Here is a 21,714-nt window from a genome sequence, read left to right on the forward strand (position 1 = left end):
TAAAAAATGGAAAAGATATTTAATGTTTAAGCAAAAGCGAATCTAGGTTTTTCACCTTTAGAAATTGAGAGACAAAGTTAAGCATTTTGTTCTTTTGAGGATTATCATGAAGATTTGCTATTCTCCATTTTCTTTTTAAAAAAAGAACAATGAGTTAGCCACATAGCAGAAACATATTTTAAAAGAGATCTATTTGCTCAATGTCATATGGAAGAACAAATCACAAAATTAAATAATTCTACCTTTAAATAACTAAAGATAATGCAGTTGACAGTACAAAGCACTGGGAAAAAAATCGCTTATTTGGGGCATGTGTCATACATAAGAAACTTTGGGCCTAAAGTTCACAGGGAAGACTTAAAATTTAAGGGTATCACCAAAAGATAACAATGGCTTTGACTCCAACTCTCATGTTAGACCCTGTTAAAAGGTTAGGTTTATTGCTGTTATTTTACCCCAGTAAGTTCTTGAATAAATGGAGATATACACTGATGATAAGTATGAGGTGAAGTGAAAAGATCTAAAAATATTAGTCTTAGAACAAAAATGACACTCATGATCATTTGGCAAGGATACTTATTAACTTAGTGATTTAAATCCTAAAAATAAGCTACAGTTTTAGGAGGTAGAAAACAAGTATCAGCAGTTTACCATTTGGCCACCCTCCTTACTTTTGGCTTCAGCCTTGGATTTCTATTTCTCATTCCCTATTCTCCTGTTAAAGCTATTAGTTGTACTACCACTCATTACCTAAATGTATAGACCTGAAGCTGCTAAGAAAAATCTTTTTAGGAAGCTTTGTTTTTAAGCCACAAAATGCACCCAATACCCAGATATCAACTGAGAATGTTTTGCACCTCTCTAGTTGATTAATTTACTTCATAAGAAAACATGTCAAAATAAAATCACTTAGAATGAAAAAAGACTACTGAACATCTCTATATGCAATTCCACTATGTCAGAGTAGTTATGTAAACCTAAATCTGTACTATTTTCACTGAACTGATTTGAAAAAGTCATATATTAAAATGGCATTACCAGTGTTAACTGAAAACAGGCAATGTGTTTTACTACAAAATTAACCTAATAACCAAAAAACTTCACTTCTTCCAGAGCATTATATTGTGGTAACATCCCATAGATAATATTATAAAAGGATTTTATTTTTGCAATAGGCTGGGTTCACAGTGAGTATGTTAGTACCAAGATCATGTGTTTAATATTACTGTAAGAATGTCATTATTGGAATGTATATAAGGCATGTAAAAAAATAGCTTTAAAGCTCTTAGAGGGCAATGCTCCAAACTGGCAGCTGCTAGAAAAGGTGCTGATAGGAATAGAAAATATTAAAGAAATTTAGTTTTAGCACATATTATTAGTGCTTCTACAATCAAAATAATTCACATAAATTTCAGTTGCTGGAACTAATGGACCAAATGAGAATGGACTTTTGCCCCTTTAACTACTAGACCAATCTTGAAAACGGAAGCAATCACTTGCAATCTTCCACACAGTATTGTTGGGAGTGGACTGAGCAGTCAGCAGGAAGTTCTGGTTGAAGTAATGTTGTTGTTTCCATCAAACTTCACAGTTCCACTGGTCACAACAAGAACTGTAGTTTGGGACTGAGTTGCTTGCTCTTATCCACATTAAAAAAAAAAAAAAAAGAGAGAACAGGTCATTTTCTATCTCTAAATAAGCAGATTTTTAGGCTTAAAATACACTGTTTATGGACTAATGCTTAAAAATTTTTCATAAACTTTCTGTCCCTTAAGCATGCATACCCAAATCCAGAAAACTAAATACTCATTCAAAGATATTAAAATTATTTTCAGTCCAGAAAACTCTGGGATACTCTAGTTTTAAAATGAGGGGGGCTTATATCTAGCATAGGACCATTTCCTTCATATATATATATATAACTATTTCAGAATTAAAATTTCAGTTTTCTAACAGAGCTTACTCATGTTTTGCTTCTTAAACTATTGTTCTTTTCAGAAATATAAAGGAAAAAAAATAATCACCCTAAACTACAATTTAAGGCACTTAGGACTCCACCTAGAGGTTATATTCAACTGTATCCATCTACCTGGAATCAAATTGTCTTGTCAAAAGTCATCCTTTCACATAACAGACTGTGAAATATTAATAGATTGTAAGATACTGAAACACATTAATCAGAGATACGGTATAATTTTACTCTGGAGACATTTCAGGGTCCAGCAGGCAACTATTTCGAGAAATCAGATAATCTTTCCCCTCTATTTACAAAAGTCACACTTAATCTCATTTTACATACAACTTTTAATAAGCCAAAATCACACAATCCATCAAAACCTAGTAGTGGAAAGAATCTGAAGGAAGACCAAAGTTTGACTGGACAGTTAAATTTTTCATAATATTTAACTTGCTCAAATAAGTAAATAGTTCTACTACTAAAAGTTTCTCGCTGCTTTTGGTATAAAAGCTCAGTGCTTACTAAAGGAAAACAAAGGAAGCATCTTGAAAGATCATGATCTTACCATGAACTGGTTGGCAATCTAACATATTGACCTGGAACTCACTAGAAGGCAATGTGTCAAAAAAATTATTTAGGGCATCCAGCCCTGAAACAACATTTCCATTCCATATTAAGGTGGCCTTGTCCAGATACAGCCTGGTTAGTGCCTAAAAAGAAAGACAAATTTTAAAAAGAGAAATAATTCTGCTTCTAGATAAAAATTTTATAGAAATGGATTAAAATATTACAGATTGTATATAAACATTTTTTGTAGTTCTATCTTCATCTCCACTCCGCTTGCTCCATCTCCACTGGAAACCAATGTGAACAAAAGGTCTGTCTTATAATCTTGGCCTTGGGGGGGCGGAGCAAGATGGCCGAATAGGAACAGCTCCAGTCTCCAACTCCCAGCGCGAGCGACACAGAAGACTGGTGATTTCTGCATTTTCAACTGAGATACTGGGGTCATCTCACTAGGGAGTGCTGGACAATCGGTGCTGGTCAGCTGCTGCAGCCCGACCAGCGAGAGCTGAAGCAGGGCGAGGCATTGCCTCACCTGGGAAGCGCAAGGGGGAAGGGAATCCCTTTTCCTAGCCAGGGGAACTGAGACATACACACCTGGAAAATCGGGTAACTCCCACCCCAATACTGCACTTTAAGCAAACGGGCACACCAGGAGAATATATCCCACACCTGGCCGGGAGGGTCCCACGCCCACGGAGCCTCCCTCATTGCTAACACAGCAGTCTGTGATCTAACCGAAACAGCAGCAGCGAGGGTGGGGGAGGGGCGCCCACCATTGCTGAGGCTTAAGTAGGTAAACAAAGCCGCTGGGAAGCTCGAACTGGGTGGAGCTCATAGCAGCTCAAGGAAATCTGCCTGTCTCTGTAGACTCCACCTCTGGGGACAGGGCACAGATAAAAAACAACAACAAAAAAGCAGCAGAACCTCTGCAGACGCAAACGACTCTGTCTGACAGCTTTGAAGAGAGCAGTGGATCTCCCAACACGGAGGCTGAGATCTGAGAAAGGACAGACTGCCTGCTCAAGCGGGTCCCTGACCCCTGAGTAGCCTAACTGGGAGACATCCCCCACCAGGGGCAGTCTGACACCCCACACCTCACAGGGTGGAGTACACCCCTGAGAGGAAGCTTCCAAAGGAAGAATCAGACAGGTACACTTGCTGTTCAGCAATATTCTATCTTCCGCAACCTCTGCTGCTGATACCCAGGCAAACAGGGTCTGGAGTGGACCTCAAGCAATCTCCAACAGACCTACAGCTGAGGGTCCTGACTGTCAGAAGGAAAACTATCAAACAGGAAGGACACCTATACCAAAACCCCATCAGTACGTCACCATCATCAAAGACCAGAGACAGATAAAACCACAAAGATGGGGAAAAAGCAGGGCAGAAAAGCTGGAAATTCAAAAAATAAGAGCGCATCACCCCGCAAAGGAGCGCAGCCCATCGCCAGCAACGGATCAAAGCTGGTCAGAGAATGACTTTGACGAGATGAGAGAAGAAGGCTTCAGTCCATCAAACTTCTCAGAGCTAAAGGAGGAATTACGTACCCAGCGCAAAGAAACTAAAAATCTTGAAAAAAGAGTGGAAGAATTGACAGCTAGACTAATTAATGCAGAGAAGGTAATAACGAAATGACAGAGATGAAAACCATGACACGAGAAATACGTGACAAATCCACAAGCTTCAGTAACCGACTCGATCAACTGGAAGAAAGAGTATCAGCGATTGAGGATCAAATGAATGAAATGAAGCAAGAAGAGAAACCAAAGAAAAAAGAAGAAAAAGAAATGAACAAAGCCTGCAAGAAGTATGGGATTATGTAAAAAGACCAAATCTACGTCTGATTGGGGTGCCTGAAAGTGAGGGGGAAAATGGAACCAAGTTGGAAAACACTCTTCAGGATATCATCCAGGAAACTTCCCAACCTAGTAGGGCAGGCCAACATTCAAATTCAGGAAATACAGAGAACGCCACAAAGATACTCCTCCAGAAGAGCAGCTCCAAGACACATAATTGCCAGATTCACCAAAGTTGAAATGAAGGAAAAAATCTTAAGGGCAGCCAGAGAGAAAGGTCGGTTACCCACAAAGGGAAGCCCATCAGACTAACAGCAGATCTCTTGGCAGAAACTCTAAAAGCCAGAAGGGAGTGGGGGCCAATATTCAACGTTCTTAAAGAAAAGAATTTTAAACCCAGAATTTCATATCCCAGCCAAATAAGTTTCATAAGTGAAGGAGAATAAAATCCTTTACAGATAAGCAAATGCTTAGAGATTTTGTCACCACCAAGCCTGCCTTACAAGAGACCCTGAAGGAAGCACTAACATGGAAAGGAACAACCGTACCAGCCATTGCAAAACATGCCAAAACGTAAAGACCATCGAGGCTAGGAAGAAACTGCATCAACTAACGAGCAAAATAACCAGTTAATATTATAATGGCAGATCAGGTTCACACATAACAATTAACCTTAAATGTAAATGGACTAAATGCTCCAATTAAAGACACAGACTGGCAAACTGGATAAAGAGTCAAGACCCATCAGTCTGCTGTATTCAGGAGACCCATCTCACATGCAGAGACATACATAGGCTCAAAATAAAGGGATGGAGGAAGATCTACCAAGCAAATGGAGAACCAAAAAAAAGCAGGGGTTGCAATCCTAGTCTCTGATAAAACAGACTTTAACATCAAAGATCAAAAGAGACAAAGAAGGCCATTACATAATGGAAAAGGGATCAATTCAACAGGAAGAGCTAACTCTCCTAAATATATATGCACCCAATACAGGAGCACCCAGATTCATAAAGCAAGTCCTTAGAGACTTACAAAGAGACTAGACTCCCATACAATAATAATGGGACTTCAACACTCCACTGTCAACATTAGACAGATCAACGAGACAGAAAGTTAACAAGGATATCCAGGAATTGAACTCATCTCTGCACCAAGTGGACCTAATAGACATCTATAGAACTCTCCACCCCCAATCAACAGAATATACATTCTTCTCAGCAGCACATCACACCTATTCCAAAATTGACCACATAATTGGAAGTAAAGCACTCCTCAGCAAATGTAAAAGAACAGAAATTGTAACAAACTGTCTCTCAGACCACAGTGCAATCAAACTAGAACTCAGGACTAAGAAACTCAATCAAAACCGCTCAACTACATGGAAACTGAACAACCTGCTCCTGAATGACTACTGGGTACATAACGAAATGAAAGCAGAAATAAAGATGTTCTTTGAAACCAATGAGAACAAAGAACAACATACCAGAATCTCTGGGACCATTTAAAGCAGTGTGTAGAGGGAAATTTCTAGCACTAAATGCCCACAAGAGAAAGCAGGAAAGATCTAAAATTGACACTCTAACATCACAATTAAAAGAACTAGAGAGGCAAGAGCAAACACATTCAAAAGCTAGCAGAAGGCAAGAAATAACTAAGATCAGAGCAGAACTGAAGGAGATAGAGACACAAAAATTCCTCCAAAAAATCAATGAATCCAGGAGTTCGTTTTTTGAAAAGATCAACAAAATTGACAGACCGCTAGCAAGACTAATAAAGAAGAAAAGAGAGCGGAATCAAATAGACGCAATAAAAAATGATAAAGGGATATCACCACCGACCCCCAGAAATACAAACACCCATCAGAATACTATAAACACCTCTATGGAAATCAACTAGAAAATCTAGAAGAAATGGATAATTTCCTGGACACTTACACTCTCCCAAGACTAACCAGGAAGAAGTTGAATCCCTGAATAGACCAATAGCAGGCTCTGAAATTGAGGCAATAATTAATAGCCTACCAACCAAAAAAAGTCCAGGACCAGATGGATTCACAGCTGAATTCTACCAGAGGTACAAGGAGGAGCTGGTACCATTCCTTCTGAAACTATTCCAATCAATAGAAAAAGAGGGAATCCTCCCTAACTCTTTCTATGAGGCCAACATCATCCTGATACCAAAGCCTGGCAGAGACACAACAAAAAAAGAGAATTTTAGACCAATATCCCTGATGAACATCGATGCAAAATCCTCAATAAAATACTGGCAAACCGGATTCAGCAGCACATCAAAAAGCTTATCCACCATGATCAAGTGGGCTTCATCCCTGGGATGCAAGGCTGGTTCAACATTCGCAAATCAATAAACGTAATCCAGCATATAAACAGAACCAAGACAAGAACCACATGATTATCTCAATAGATGCAGAAAAGGCTTTTGACAAATTCAACAGCCCTTCATGCTAAAAACGCTCAATAATTCGGTATTGATGGAACGTACCTCAAAATAGTAAGAGCTATTTATGACAACCCACAGCTAATATCATACTGAATGGGCAAAAACTGGAAAAATTCCCTTTGAAAACTGGCACAAGACAGGGATGCCCTCTCTCACCACTCCTATTCAACATAGTGTTGGAAGTTCTGGCTAGGGCAATCAGGCAAGAGAAAGAAATCAAGGGTATCCAGTTAGGAAAGAAGAAGTCAAATTGTCCCTGTTTGCAGATGACATGATTGTATATTTAGAAAACCCCATCGTCTCAGCCCAAAATCTCCTTAAGCTGATAAGCAACTTCAGCAAAGTCTCAGGATACAAATTAATGTGCAAAAATCACAAGCATTCTTATACACCAGTACAGACAGACAAGAGAGCCAAATCATGAATGAACTTCCATTCACAATTGCTTCAAAGAGAATAAAATACCTAGGAATCCAACTTACAAGGGATGTAAAGGACCTCTTCAAGGAGAACTACAAACCACTGCTCAGTGAAATCAAAGAGGACACAAACAAATGGAAGAACATACCATGCTCATGGATAGGAAGAATCAATATCGTGAAAATGGCCATACTGCCCAAGGTGATTTATAGATTCAATGCCATCCCCATCAAGCTACCAATGACTTTCTTCACAGAATTGGAAAAAACTGCTTTAAAGTTCATATGGAACCAAAAAAGAGCCCGCATTGCCAAGACAATCCTAAGTCAAAGGACAAAGCTGGAGGCGTCACGCTACCTGACTTCAAACTATACTACAAGGCTACAGTAACCAAAACAGCATGGTACTGGTACCAAAACAGAGATATAGACCAATGGAACAGAACAGAGTCCTCAGAAATAATACCACACATCTACAGCCATCTGATCTTTGACAAACTTGAGAGAAACAAGAAATGGGGAGAGGATTCCCTATTTAATAAATGGTGCTGGGAAAATTGGCTAGCCATAAGTAGAAAGCTGAAACTGGATCCTTTCCTTACTCCTTATACAAAGATTAATTCAACATGGATTAGAGACTTAAATGTTAGACCTAATACCATAAAAACCCTAGAAGAAAATCTAGGTAGTACCATTCAGGACATAGGCATGGGCAAGGACTTCATGTCTAAAACACCAAAAGCAACGGCAGCAAAAGCCAAAATTGACAAATGGGATCTAATTAAACTAAAGAGCTTCTGCACAGCAAAAGAAACTACCATCAGAGTGAACAGGCAACCTACAGAATGGGAGAAAATTTTTGCAATCTACTCATCTGACAAAGGGCTAATATCCAGATCCACAAAGAACTCAAACAAATTTACAAGAAAAAAACAAAGAACCCCATCAAAAAGTGGGGAAAGGATATGAACAGACATTTCTCAAAAGAAGACATTCATACAGCCAACAGACACATGAAAAAATGCTCATCATCACTCGCCATCAGAGAAATGCAAATCAAAACCACAATGAGATACCATCTCACACCAGTTAGAATGGCAATCATTAAAAGTCAGGAAACAACAGGTGTTGGAGAGGATGTGGAGAAATAGGAACACTTTTACACTGTTGGTGGGATTGTAACTAGTTCAACCATTATGGAAAACAGTATGGCAATTCCTCAAGGAGCTAGAACTAGATGTACCATATGACCCAGCCATCCCACTACTGGTATATACCCAAGGATTATAAATATTCTACTACAAAGACACATGCACACGTATGTTTTATTGCGGCACTATTCACAATAGCAAAGACTTGGAATCAACCCAAATGTCCATCTGTGACAGACTGGATTAAGAAAATGTGGCACATATACACCATGGAATACTATGCAGCCATAAAAAAGGATGAGTTTGCGTCCTTTGTAGGGACATGGATGCAGCTGGAAACCATCATTCTTAGCAAACTGTCACAAGAACTGAAAATCAAACACCGCATGTTCTCACTCATAGGTGGGAATTGAACAATGAGATCACTTGGACTCGGAAGGGGAACATCACACACTGGGGCCTATCATGGGGAGGGGGGAGGGGGAGGGATTGCATTGGGAGTTATACATGATATAAATAATGAATTGATGGGTGCTGACGAGTTGATGGGTGCAGCACACAACATGGCACAAGTATACATATGTAACAAACCTGCACGTTATGCACATGTACCCTAGAACTTAAAGTATAAAAAAAAAAAAAAAACTTGGCCTTAAATAAATTCATCTTACTCTTCATAAACTAGGCAGTAAAATATATTTTTTCACATTTCACTTTAGACACAATAAAACCTTGCATCCAATTAAGTTCTGCTTTCTGTATTAAAATGAATTAAATGATCACAAATTCCAAGCACATGCAGCCCCAAGCCAGTTTTGGTGTGTCTTCCTTTTGTAATTATGAGAATTAACAAGTTTTTGATCAAGCCCTACCTGTAACCTTTAATGCTAGTGGCTATATATATGCAACATTTAATATCTGCATGTGTTAGAAAGAATTAGTTCATTACTTCCATTTTTTAGAGAATAGGTCTGTGTTTTCTTAAAATTTATTCGGTTTTTAAAAACCCTGAGACAGGGTCCCGCTCTATTGCCTCAGGCTGGTCTCAAACTCTTGGGGTCAAGAAATCCTCTTGCCTCAGTCTCCCAAGTAGCTGGGGTTACAGGCATGTCACACCATGCTCGGCTATAGTACTACTCTATGTGTACTTAGTTCAAAAGAATCATGAGTACTTGCTAAAGCAGAGACTTTGATAAGTCAAATAAGTTACGGCCCGAATGAGGCAGAAATTCAACAGTTAGAACTCTGGGGTCACAAGACACACTATTAGCTTAATTCTATAACGTAACTTGGGTTAAAAGGCCGGGCGGGCACAGTGGCTTGCGCCTATAATCCCAGCACTTTGGGAGGCTGAGGCGCGTGGATCACGAGCTAAAGAGTTCAAGACTGGCCTGGTCAAGATGGTGAAACCCCATCTCCACTAAAACTACAAAAATTAGCCGGGCACGGTGGCAGGTGCCTGTAATCCCAGCTACTCGGGAGGCTGGGGCAGGAGAATCGCTTGAACCTGGGCGGCAGAGGTTGCAGCAAGCCAAGATCATGTCACTGCACTCCAGCCTGGGCGACAGAGTGAGACTCCATCTCAAAAAAAAAAAAAAAAAAAAAAGTCAACACATACCTTGACACTGGTAATAACTATGTTGTCTGTTTTTTTCTACTTTATTTTTTGAAAGCAATAAGGTACAATACACATTCAAGGCAAGGCACAATAAACATCCATTGTCACATCCCTTTTCCCTGACATCAAATATCAGTACAAGAAACTTCTTTTATCTCTTGCCTTAAAAAATAGGTTTTCACCCGACAAAAACAGCAATGGGGAAAGGATTCCCTATTTAATAAATGGTGTTGGGAAAACTGGCTAGCCATATGCAGAAAACTGAAACTGGACCCCTTCCTTACACTTTATACAAAGATTAACTCAAGATGGATTAAACACTTAGAAGACGTAACACCCAAACCATAAAACTCTACAAGAAAACCTACGCAATATCATTCAGGACATAGGCATGGGCAAAGAGTTCATGACTGAAACACCAAAAGTAATGGCAACAAGAGCCAAAATAGACAAATGGGATCTAATTAAACTAAAGAGCTTCTGCACAGCAAAATAAACTATCATCAGAGTGAACAGGCAACCTACAGAATGGGAGAAAATTTTTGCAATCTATCCATTTGACAAGGTCTAATATTCAGAATCTACAGGAACTTAAATTTACAAGAAATCTACAGGAACTTAAATTTACAAGAAAAAAACAACCCCATCAAAAAGTGGGTGAAGGATGTGAACAGACACTTTTCTTTCTTTTTTTTTTTTTTTTTGAGACGGAGTCTCGCTCTGTCACCCGGGCTGGAGTGCAGTGACCGGATCTTGGCTCACTGCAAGCTCCACCTCCCGGGTTTACGCCATTCTCCTGCCTCAGCCTCCCGAGTAGCTGGGACTACAGGTGCCCGCCACCTCGCCGGGCTAGTTTTTCTGTATTTTTTAGTAGAGACGGGGTTTCACTGGGATAGCCAGGATGGTCTCGATCTCCTGACCTCGTGATCCGCCCGTCTCGGCCTCCCAAAGTGCTGGGATTACAGGCTTGAGCCACGGTGCCCGGCCTGAGCCACCGCGTCCGGCCCACTTTTCAAAAGAAGACATTTATGTGGCCAACAAGCATGAAAAAAGCGCCTCATCACTGGTCATTAGAGAAATGCAAATCGAAACCACAATGAGATACCATCTCAGGCCAGTTAGAATGGTGACAATTAAAAAGTCAGGAAACAACAGGTGCTGAAGAGGATGTGGAGAAATAGAAATGCTTTTACACTGTTGGTGAGAGTGTAAATTAGTTCAACCATTGTGGAAGACAGTGTGGCAATTCCTCAAGGATCTAGAACCAGAAATACCATTGACCCAGCAATCCCATTCCTGGGTATATACCCAAAGGATTATAAATCATTCTACTATAAAGACACATGCACACATACATTATTTCAGCACTATTCACAAGAGCAAAGACTTGGAACCTACCCAAATGCCCATCAATGTTAGACTGGATAAAGAAAATGTGGCACTATACAGCATGGAATACTATACAGCCATAAAAAAAGGATGAGTTCATGTCCTTTGCAGGGACATGGACAAAGCTGGAAACCATCATTCTCAGCAAACTAACACAGAGACAGAAAACCAAACACCACGTTTTCACTCATAAGTGGGAGTTGAACAATGAGAACACATGGACACAGTGAGGGAAGCATCACACACAGGGGCCTGTCAGGGGGTGGGGAGCTGGGGAGGGATAGCATTAGGAGAAATACCTAGTGTAGATGACGGGTTGATGGGTGCAGCAAACCACCATGGCACGTATATACCTATGTAACAAACCTGCACATTCTGCACATGTATCCCAGAACTTAAAGTATATATATATATAATCCCATGTTTAATAAATGGTTTTATACAAAAAATAGTTTTTAGATAGGGTATTAACTTTTGCAGCTGCAGGATAGAAGTAGTTCCCAAAGCACAGTTCTATGCTGGTAAGAGACCTAGGCAAGACTCACTTGACCACATACTGACATAATTACTTAAAAGATATGGTGCAGGGATAAGTTGCAATGAAAAAGCTGATGAATCTCGGTCTGCTGAGGATTTAATATATCCATGCTACATGTATACTTTTTGTGGGTTGAGCTATACTTTTGAACCATAATCAGAAATTATCTATAAATATATGAAATAAAAGGGGCAAATCAGGAAATATTCCCAGTAATGACCGACCCGTTCATTAGCACTAATATTACCTTAACCATATTGGTTAACTGACGGAACTAAGAAAAGGAAACATATTTAAGTGAATATATGCTGGGCCCAACGTTAAGTGCGGTATTTTAATTAATTCATACTTACCAACCTGAAAATAAAATGAGGTTAAGGGAAAATGACAGCTTGCTCCAGGTTAAAAAACTAGGTAAGGTAAACCTGGATATGATTCCAGAGCCCATGTTCCCACTAATGCCATACCAATCCTTCCCTGAGCAATTTGCTTTTAAAGGGTAAGTCCACAGTTACCACTATGCAAGGCAGATGAAACGCTGGCTCCAGACACGACCTGGTATTTAATAAAGAGTAGTAGTCTAAAAAGAGTAGTAGAGTCTATAACACTCACCCGTCTTCTTTTATCCATTGTCTCATAGTAAATATTGACAAACTCCTCAGCAGCTCTACATGCCTGATCTACATAAGTTTTAAAATCCTACAAGAAAAATTCCAGAAGTATAGATTACCAACCTTTTCAACCCCTCACAAACACAAAACCACTGACAGAAGCTGATGATTCATTTCAACCACCATGTAGTTCTATATATAGTCCACATTCTTTCATATAAATTCAGACATTTTAAAGGCTGGACTCTAAAGTTTGCAATTTTAAAATTTTTCACTAATTTTCAGTGCATGTCTTTAGGACATAATCTTCTCAATGAATCTGAGTCTTTTTCAGTCTCTACATATAAATTTATAATCTTTTCTTGGCAAGTAAGTACTTTAGACTTTCAATATTTTACAAACATTCACGGCAATGAAAATGACACCACCTGACCCTTAGAAAAGGAGAGACAGCGGCGAAAACTGTCACTGAATAAGCTAGGCAAGTGTTTTCTCTTTTCCAACTGAGATGTTAGGGCCAAACTCCAAAGTTGTTGAACGGAAAACACACACACACACACACACACACACACCCCCAAAGTAGTTCAACTACTTGAAAAACTGGCAGCTCCACTTAGGAAACTTTCCCACATTACGTGAACATTCACTGCTTTTTGCATAAGAACTGTGAAACCGAAGAAACCAACGCTGTTGGCGTTCGTGCCGGAGAATTAAGGAATACCTTCCTTCTCATTCATTTACGGGGCCCAGTCTATTACTTAATTAAGAACAATGAATCGCCAGTTTCTTTGTCAGGTGACTGAAAGTGATTTTTAGGAAGATAATCAAGAAAAAGAGAATGCAAGCCATAAACAACAAATCCCAACACCCCCGCCTCTCGCTATTTCCTAGCTCAGGCTCCTTTCCGAGACCAGAAAGCGACCGCAAACCAGGCGGGGTTGGGGCCGGCAGGGCGGGCAGCAAAACGTGGGCCCCGCCCCGCAGTACAGAGAGCCGGGCCATGATTCGTCACCTATCCACGTGAGCAGCAACCAGACCGCCCCGGAGTCTCTCCAATCAGCCACTGGAGTCCGGCGCCCAGCAGACCTGCCGCGGCCCAAGCACTCACCACAGACATGGCCATCGGGGAGCCTGCAGCAGCGTGTTCCGGCAGTGGCGGCGTCAGTACCTCCTCACGTGTCCGGCCCCCACAGCTGCGGAATGATCAATACTTAGTAAGAGAGCGAAACCCGCCAAACGCACAGAATTTTCCACCCTCCCATTCTCTACCGGAAGTAGCTCGGTCCGTCGTTAAAAGCACACCGATGTTCCAGCCTTAAGTTCCACCTCCCTTCAGTTCCTGCAGAGCCCTCCTATCCGCCTTATCTACTTGTTTGATACTTAGTTAGTTTAAAATTTAAAAACCACTTTGCTTTTGTAAACATGATACTCAAAAGGAAAGTCCCTTAGTTTTCTAACGACAAGCCTGGGGACAAGCAAAAATGAAAGTGTTCAATTACAGGGACTTCTTTTGCCCCAGGAGGCGGAGCCAAAGCCCTCTGGAGACCAATTAGAAATGCGAGACCTCCTATTCTGTAGCCTATAGGATAAATGGGCGGAGCTTGGGGAAAGGCGTGCATGAATAGTGAACAATTTAGCATTCTGGAACATTCTGGAAGGATCACCCTCACTGAATTACTATGTTTTAGCAGTATGCCTAAAATTACTGTTTCATTTTAACCTAGCCATATTCAACAGGAAGTTCATCTAGTTTCCCCATTCTGGCATTTTAAAATGTCTTGCAGACACCAACAAAAATTAAGTTCACAGTGCCATTCACCACCTTTTAAGGGCTATTTAGTCTGCAAAGTATTCTAACAATAACTAAAATGTCAAGCGCTGACTGTATGTAAGGTGCTTTTCTAATCAGTTTTACATATATCCACTTATTATAATGCTGAGGTAACTGCTACTATTTTATCATCTTCATTTTACAGCTAAGATGGAGTGAATCTGCCTACCGTAACAGACTAGTTGAGATTCAAACTCAAGCAATATAACTATCACGGCAATCTGGCTTTGCTCACCAGCACCCCTTAAAAACCTCTCATCCCAAAGCCGCCAACGACTTCTGATTTAAATGGCAAATTAATTAGATGTTGTAGTTTTACCTTGAGTGGCTGGTGTGTGGTCCCTCATAATAGTGACTTCTTCTTTGGTGTCTTTCTCTGTCTTCCTGAGACCAGTAGCTTCCGCCCTTTCTCATACTTTTAACCGTTCTCTTTATCTGGCTCTTTTCCTTTTAAGGTAGTGCTAACGGACGCTTCTTCTCAGCCGTCCGCTTCCGTTTTCCGCTAACCTCTGACTGGCGTCACTTCCGGTGCATCCCCCTTTTTAAAGCCTCCCATCTTCAGGGTGATGTAACTTGTTACCCGTATGCTAATGAATCCTAACAACTTATCGCAAGCCCCCACCCCTTATCTGAGCTCCAATTACACATATGAATTTTGCTAAACATGAACACGAGTGCACTATAGGCTTCTCAAACTTGTACGTGCAAAATTTAAACTCATTATTTCCTCTGCATTTCCAAACTTTTGTATTCTCCCAGTCGCCTATCTTGAATTCTCGGAATCTTTATTTTTTTGGTTCCCTCTCCTCCTCATCATGATTCATTCAATAAATTTTATCAAGTATTCACTGTGTGCCAAGGATTGTGCAAAGCTCTGTATATAGAGGGGTGAATAAATAGACATGTTTCGTATCCTTATGAGGCTCGAAGTGTAATGAGAGTGCTAGACATAAACATAACATCAATAAGTTACAAAGAAATACTGAGTAACTTGCTTAGTTCTGACCATTCCCTATAGCAACCCTTCTACCCTTCTCCCTCTTCCCTTTTTTTTTTTTTTTTTTTTGAGACGGAGTCTTGCTCTGTGGCCCAGGCTGGAGTGCCGCCCCATGATGTTGGCTCGCTGCCAACCTCCGCCGCCTGGGTTCGAGCAATTCTCTTGCCTCAGCCCTCCCGAGTAGAGTAGCTGGGACTACAGGCACGAGCCACCAGGTCCGGCTAACCCTTTTCCTTTTTCTCCCTCTCTCTTTTTGGCTCTCTCCCTTCCTTTCTCCCCCACACTTCTCTCACTTTCCCCGTCTCGTTCTCTCCTCCCTCTCTCCCCCCAACTTCTCTCCCTTTCCCCTTCTCATTCCCCCTCTCATTCTCTCCTCCCACACAAACTTTGATAACTCTATTGCCTATTTTCTTCCGAATTCTCATAATCTTTAAATACCTACCTTGGTCTGATCTGAATTTATTTTCCCAGGCTATTCTCCCAAATTTACCAGCACTGGCAAAGTTAACTACTACTGGTTGCCGAGAATGACTGATGTTTACTGCTTTATTGGTGATTGTTTTTCTTGATGAGAGATTGTGTTTTATATGATTTCATTCAATCCTCAAGACCCCCAGAAAGGCAGACATTATTATCTAGATTTTTTTTTTTTTTTTTTTTTTTGAGACGGAGTCTGCCTCTGTCGCCCAGACTGGAGTGCGGTGGCCGGATCTCAGCTCACTGCAAGCTCTGCCTCCCAGGTTCCCGCCATTCTCCTGCCTCCGCCTCCAAGTAGCTGGACTACAGGCGCCCGCCTCGTCGCCCGGCTAGTTTTTTGTATTCTTTAGTAGAGACGGGGTTTCACCGTATTAGCCAGGATGGTCTCGATCTCCTGACCTTGTGAGCCACCCGTCTCGGCCTCCCAAAGTGCTGGGATTACAGGCTTGAGCCACCGCGCCCGGTTTAAAGAAGTTAAGTAAATTGGTTAAGATGATACAGCTAGTGGGCCTGGGATTTCCACCCCAAACTTTCAAATCCCAAAGTCTGCTTTTAGACACTTGGCTATTCATGCATTTTCTTATATATTCTTCTTTTGGAACGTTCCCTCCAATTCTACCTGTCCTTCAGGGACCAGGACAGGTGCGATCTTCCCTATGAAGCCTTCCCTTGTTTCATGTCCCCTGAACCCCAACTGTTGTGACCTCTTTAATGGCAATGAGGGTGGCTATTGGTGTGGAAATAGTGTTGAAAAATATGGAAGGGTTGAAGTACTGGAAAGGGACAGTTGAGTTAGAGGTGGGGGGGGCCCAGTTTTGCACTGAATTTTTGCACAGAATTTTGTGCTACAAAGTGGAAATTGCTACATTGTGCTACAAAGATAGGAGACTGGGTACACTGATAATATAGAAACCAATGATGGGCTCTGGTTGTCAGAGCAGTGAATTTAAAGATATGAAAACTATGTTGGGTGGAGGGGGAGGGAAATGGAAACAAAGTGACTGAGACACGGAGCTGCTCTTCACTAGATAACTGCAAATGTATAAAACTTGGGAAGAATGACTAGGAAGGATGTGAAAGGGCTTTTCTGGGAACACAGCACAGCATTTTGATTAAACACATTGTTGTTGGCACCAGTCTGGGCTCAAATCCTAATCATGCTACTGACTAGTTTTGTGACCTTGGCAAAATTACCATTCTATGACTCAGATTCCCGATCTGTAAAATGGAAATGGTATTAGTACATATTTCACAGCATCGCTTTAGGAATTAAATGAGTCAGTGCCTGTCATATAGTTCCTGCTTGAGGAGCATTATTTTCCTACCCATGGCAGAGGAAATTAAGCAGCCACTTATTTGAGAGTATGAGGCGGGGACAGATTAGATAACGTTTGAGGTCCTGAGAGGCATCTATCTGCACAGTTTAGGAGATGGCTGGTGACCTTGGGATAACAGACTGTAGGAGCAATAAATTGTGTCAGGTAGGATTAAATGAGGCTGTGCTGTGCAGCCAGATCTTCTGATCAAGTGTAAACCTAATGAAATTAATGTTGTTGGGAGTTACCAACATCCCCATCTGAATCTTTGCCTTGCTCAAGTCTTGAGCAGAACTAATCTAGAACAAACCAGGAAAGTGATCTGAGCAGTCAACCCCTTCCTCTGAGGTCCTTAATTGGCAACCATACTGTTCACATCACATAGTGCTTTTAAAAAAAAGTTTAATTGAGATATAATTCTCATATCATACAACTCACTTATTTAAAAACCAATTCAGTGGTTTTTAGTATATTTACAGTTATTCAAGCATCACCGCACAACTTTGGAACATTTTTAACACCTCGAAGAGAAACCCCTTTCCCATTAGCAGTCAGTTCCCACTTCCCTTTTTACCCCAGCTCCTAGCAACCACCAATCTACTTCCTGTCTCTATGTATTTGCCTATCCTGGACATTTCATATAAATGTAATGCTACATTATGTGGTCCTTTGTGTCTGGCTTCTTTCACTTAGCAGAATATTTTCAAGATTCATCTACATTGTAGCATGTATGAACATTTCATTCTTTTTAATTGCAGAATAATATTCCATGGAATGAGTATAACACATTTTATTTATTCATCCATCCGTTGATGGACACTTGGATGGTTTCTACTTTTTGGCTATTGTAAACAATGTTTCTAGGAACATTTGTGTACAAGTTTTTGTACTGACATATCCTAGATACCTAGGGGTATAATTGCTAGTTCATATTGTAATTAATGTTTAATATTTTAAGGAACTGTCAACCTGCTTTCCACAGTGGCTACAACATTTTACATTTCCACCAGCAAGGCATGAGGGTTCCAATTTCTTGACATCTTCACCAACACTTGTTATTGTCTATATTTTTATTACAGCCATCTTAGTGGGCATTGTGGTTTTGATTTGCATTTCCCTGATACCTAATGATATTGAGCATCTTTTCATGAACTTATTGTCCATTTGTATATCTTCTTTGAAGAAATGTCTATTTAGTTTTTTGTTTACTTTTAAAATTGGGTTATTTGGCTTTTCGTTATTGAGTTTTGTGTCATATATATAGTTACACATCCCTGATCAGATATATGATGTACAAATATTTTGTCTCATTTTGTGGGTTATATTTTTGCTATTGTGGAGTTGTTGAGAGATGTCTGGAAGTAGTCGAGTGTGTCAAGTTATAATTCTACAAATCCTGGTGTCCTTACAAATATTTAGCAGTTTCTGAATAAATACTCCTCAGATTCTCACAGGTATTTGCTTAACTTCTAGAGTTCTGCAAAAGATTATTTTGACCATTTTTGTCATTGTTTCCATTGCTTTTATGCAGTGGTGGGTTTGCAGAGATGTGCACTCTGCCATTCCAGTAGTCCTGCCTAGATGGTCCTTTTGCATATCCTTCAAAATAAATTATTATAAATAATGCTGCAATGAACATGAGAGTGAAGATATCTTTATGAGGCGATGATTTCATTTCCTTTGGGTATATAGCAGCATTATTCACAATATCCAAGATATGGAAACAACCCAAGTGTCCATCAATGGATGAATGGATAAAGAATCTGTGATTGGTGTGTGTGTCTGTGTGTGTGTGTGTACATATATATATACACACACACAATTGAATATCATTGAGGCCTATAAAAGGAAGAAATCCTGTCCTTTGCCACAACATGGATGAATCGGAGGACATTATACTACATAAAGTAAGCTAGACACACACACAAAAAATTGCATGATGTCACATATGTGAAATATGACAAAAAAGTCAAATATATGGAGATAGAGAATAAAATAGTGGTTACAAGGGTGTTGGGGCTCGTAGGGAGAGGAAATGAGTAGATGTAGGTCAAAGGATACAAAGTAGCAGATATGTAGGATGAATAAATCTAAACATCTAATATATAACATGAAGACTATAATTAATAATAGTGTATTATGTTTAGGAATTTTTCTAAACAAGTAGTTTATAGCTGCTCTTGCCACATGGGAAAAATGGGTAACTATGTGAAATGATAGATACGATCATTTGATTCACTATGATAACCATTTTATTACATATGTATCTCATAACATCATGTTGTATACCTAAATACATACCATAAAATGTATTCTAAAAAGACATTATAGTCTGTCTTTTATTATTTGTATACTTAAATTCCTACTATATTTAAGTTCCCGGGGATAACTATATGTTTTTCGTATATTAAACACTTATACAAACCACTGGCACTGAGAAAAAGTCTTACACAAAGTATGTGGTTAAAATTGAGTGATCAAATCAAATTTCCTCCTCCTTTTAGCTTGTCTTTATCCCCATTCTGAATCCATTCTTAAGGAAGTGAAGATGTGAATTAATTTCCTATAAAGGAAACTTTTTCTCCTGTGGCATAGAAGTGAGAGTATAATCCATTTTCGCCTCATTACTTTCCAATTGCCTCCTCTATGGGATATTCACAAGTCTTATCTTCAAAGGAGAACAATTCTTTCAATTCTCTGCTGGAAACTTATTTTTCTTCAAGTAATTATTCGCAGAAGCGAAATGAATAATAAGGCTTTTGTATTGGTTGAGCTCTCAGGTTTTGGGAAGTCCCTCGAAGACTCTAGCTTACCCAGTCTGCAAATTTCTTAGAAAAATGTAATTTATAATTGTCAGGATATCATAATGAAAGGTTCTGGCAGAGACATATATTTAATTAACAAGATGAACTAAAATCTGTTTCCTTTTCTCATTTGGTTATACCTGAGAAGTCTTCTTCATATTAAACATCTGTTTCTTTCTTACCTTCCTCCTTCCATTTAGCCCCAAACTTCTTCCCCCTCCCATGAACTCAGTAAAAACGAAACAGCAAATAGAGAAAACAAAAAGTGACTCTCCCCCACAAAAAATGACAGAAAATGTTAGAGACTTAATGTAGTGACTCAGTTTTCTCTATTACCTTTAAGTATATTTTCTTCTGATATTAAAATAGATCTACTAAATTATTTTAGTATTTGCCTGATATAACATTTTCTTATCATTTTACTTTCAACCTTTTTGAATCCTTATGTTGATGTGTCTTTTGTACATTGCATATAGTTGGATTTTATTTCTTTTGACCTGACAATCTGTTTTTTTAAGAACATGATGTATAATTTGCATGAAGTAATGTTCATAAAGTTTAAGCGTACTGCTGGATTGATTTTACAGAAGTATACCCTCACATAACTACTAACTAACTACCTTAAAACAGAATATTTCTATTGTCCCAGAAAGCTCCTTCCTGTCCACTCCCAGTCAACACTCCCCAAAGGTAACCAATATAGTGACTATCATGATTATAAAAAGCTTTTGTCAGTTATTGAACTTCCTATAAATGGTATCATATAATATGTATTCTTTGACATCTGGCTTCTTTTTGAATTTAAATTTTAATTTTTACTTGACAAAAAATAATTGTATATATTTATGAGATATAATGTGATGTTTTGAAATATGTATACGTTGTGGAATGATTATATCAAGCTAATTAACATATGCATCACCTCACATACTTTTTTGTAGAGAATATTTAAAAATCTATTCTTGGGGCTGTGTGTGGTGGCTCATGCCTGTAATCCCAGCACTTTGGGAGGCTGAGGCAGGCGGATCTTTTGAGGTAAGGAGTTTGAGACCAGCCTGGCCAACATAGTGAAACCCTATCTCTACTAAACATACAAAAAAAAAAAAAATTAACTAAGTGTAGTGGTACACACCTGTAATTCCAGCTACTAGGGAGGTTGAGGCAGGACAATCGCTTGAACCCAGGAGACGGAGATTGCAGTGAGCCGAGATCACGCCACCACACTCCAGCCTGGGCGACAGAGTGAGACTCCATCTCAGAAAAGAAATCTATTATTTTAGCAATTTTGAAATATACATTAATAACTGTGGTCACCTTATTGTGCAATAGACTTTGAAAACATCTGGCTTCTTAAATTCAACATTAATGTGAGATTTATCCATGTTTTTGCCTTGTAGTTCATTCTTTTTCATTGCTGTGAAGTATTTGTATGAATATATCACAGTTTGTCTGTTCCTCCATTGACTGACCTTTGTGTTGTTTTGGTTTGGGGCTTTTTTTTTTTTCTTTTTGAGACAGGATCTCACTCCAGTGCAGCAGTGCAATCGTAGTTCACTACAACCTCAGACTCCTGGGCTCAAGCAATTCTTCCCCGTCATCCTCCCGGGTCACTAGGGACTGCAGGTGCATGCCACAATTCTTGGCTAAATATATTTTTTTAACAGACAGAATCTTGATATATTGCCCAGGATGGTCTCAAACTTCTGGACTCGAGCAATCCTCTTGCCTCTTGGGTATATCTTAAATATCCCCGAGGCTATGAATATTCTTGTATGTGCCTTAAAGT

The 21,714-nt window shown here is 39.6% G+C and overlaps 1 protein-coding gene across 1 annotated transcript; it reads right to left on the reverse strand.

The window, feature by feature from the left end:
* Positions 1–14,855, reverse strand: NXT2 (nuclear transport factor 2 like export factor 2). Its single transcript, XM_033201285.1, is given in 6 exon segments — positions 1–1,571; positions 1,574–1,639; positions 2,523–2,667; positions 12,505–12,591; positions 13,612–13,696; positions 14,654–14,855. Coding segments are annotated over 6 exon segments (591 nt in total). The 5' UTR covers positions 14,749–14,855; the 3' UTR covers positions 1–1,458.
* Between the last annotated feature and the right edge of the window lie 6,859 nt (positions 14,856–21,714).

Source organism: Trachypithecus francoisi, unplaced genomic scaffold (genome assembly GCF_009764315.1).
Source record: "Trachypithecus francoisi isolate TF-2019V2 unplaced genomic scaffold, Tfra_2.0 Lachesis_group6, whole genome shotgun sequence".
Lineage (NCBI taxonomy): Eukaryota > Metazoa > Chordata > Mammalia > Primates > Cercopithecidae > Trachypithecus > Trachypithecus francoisi.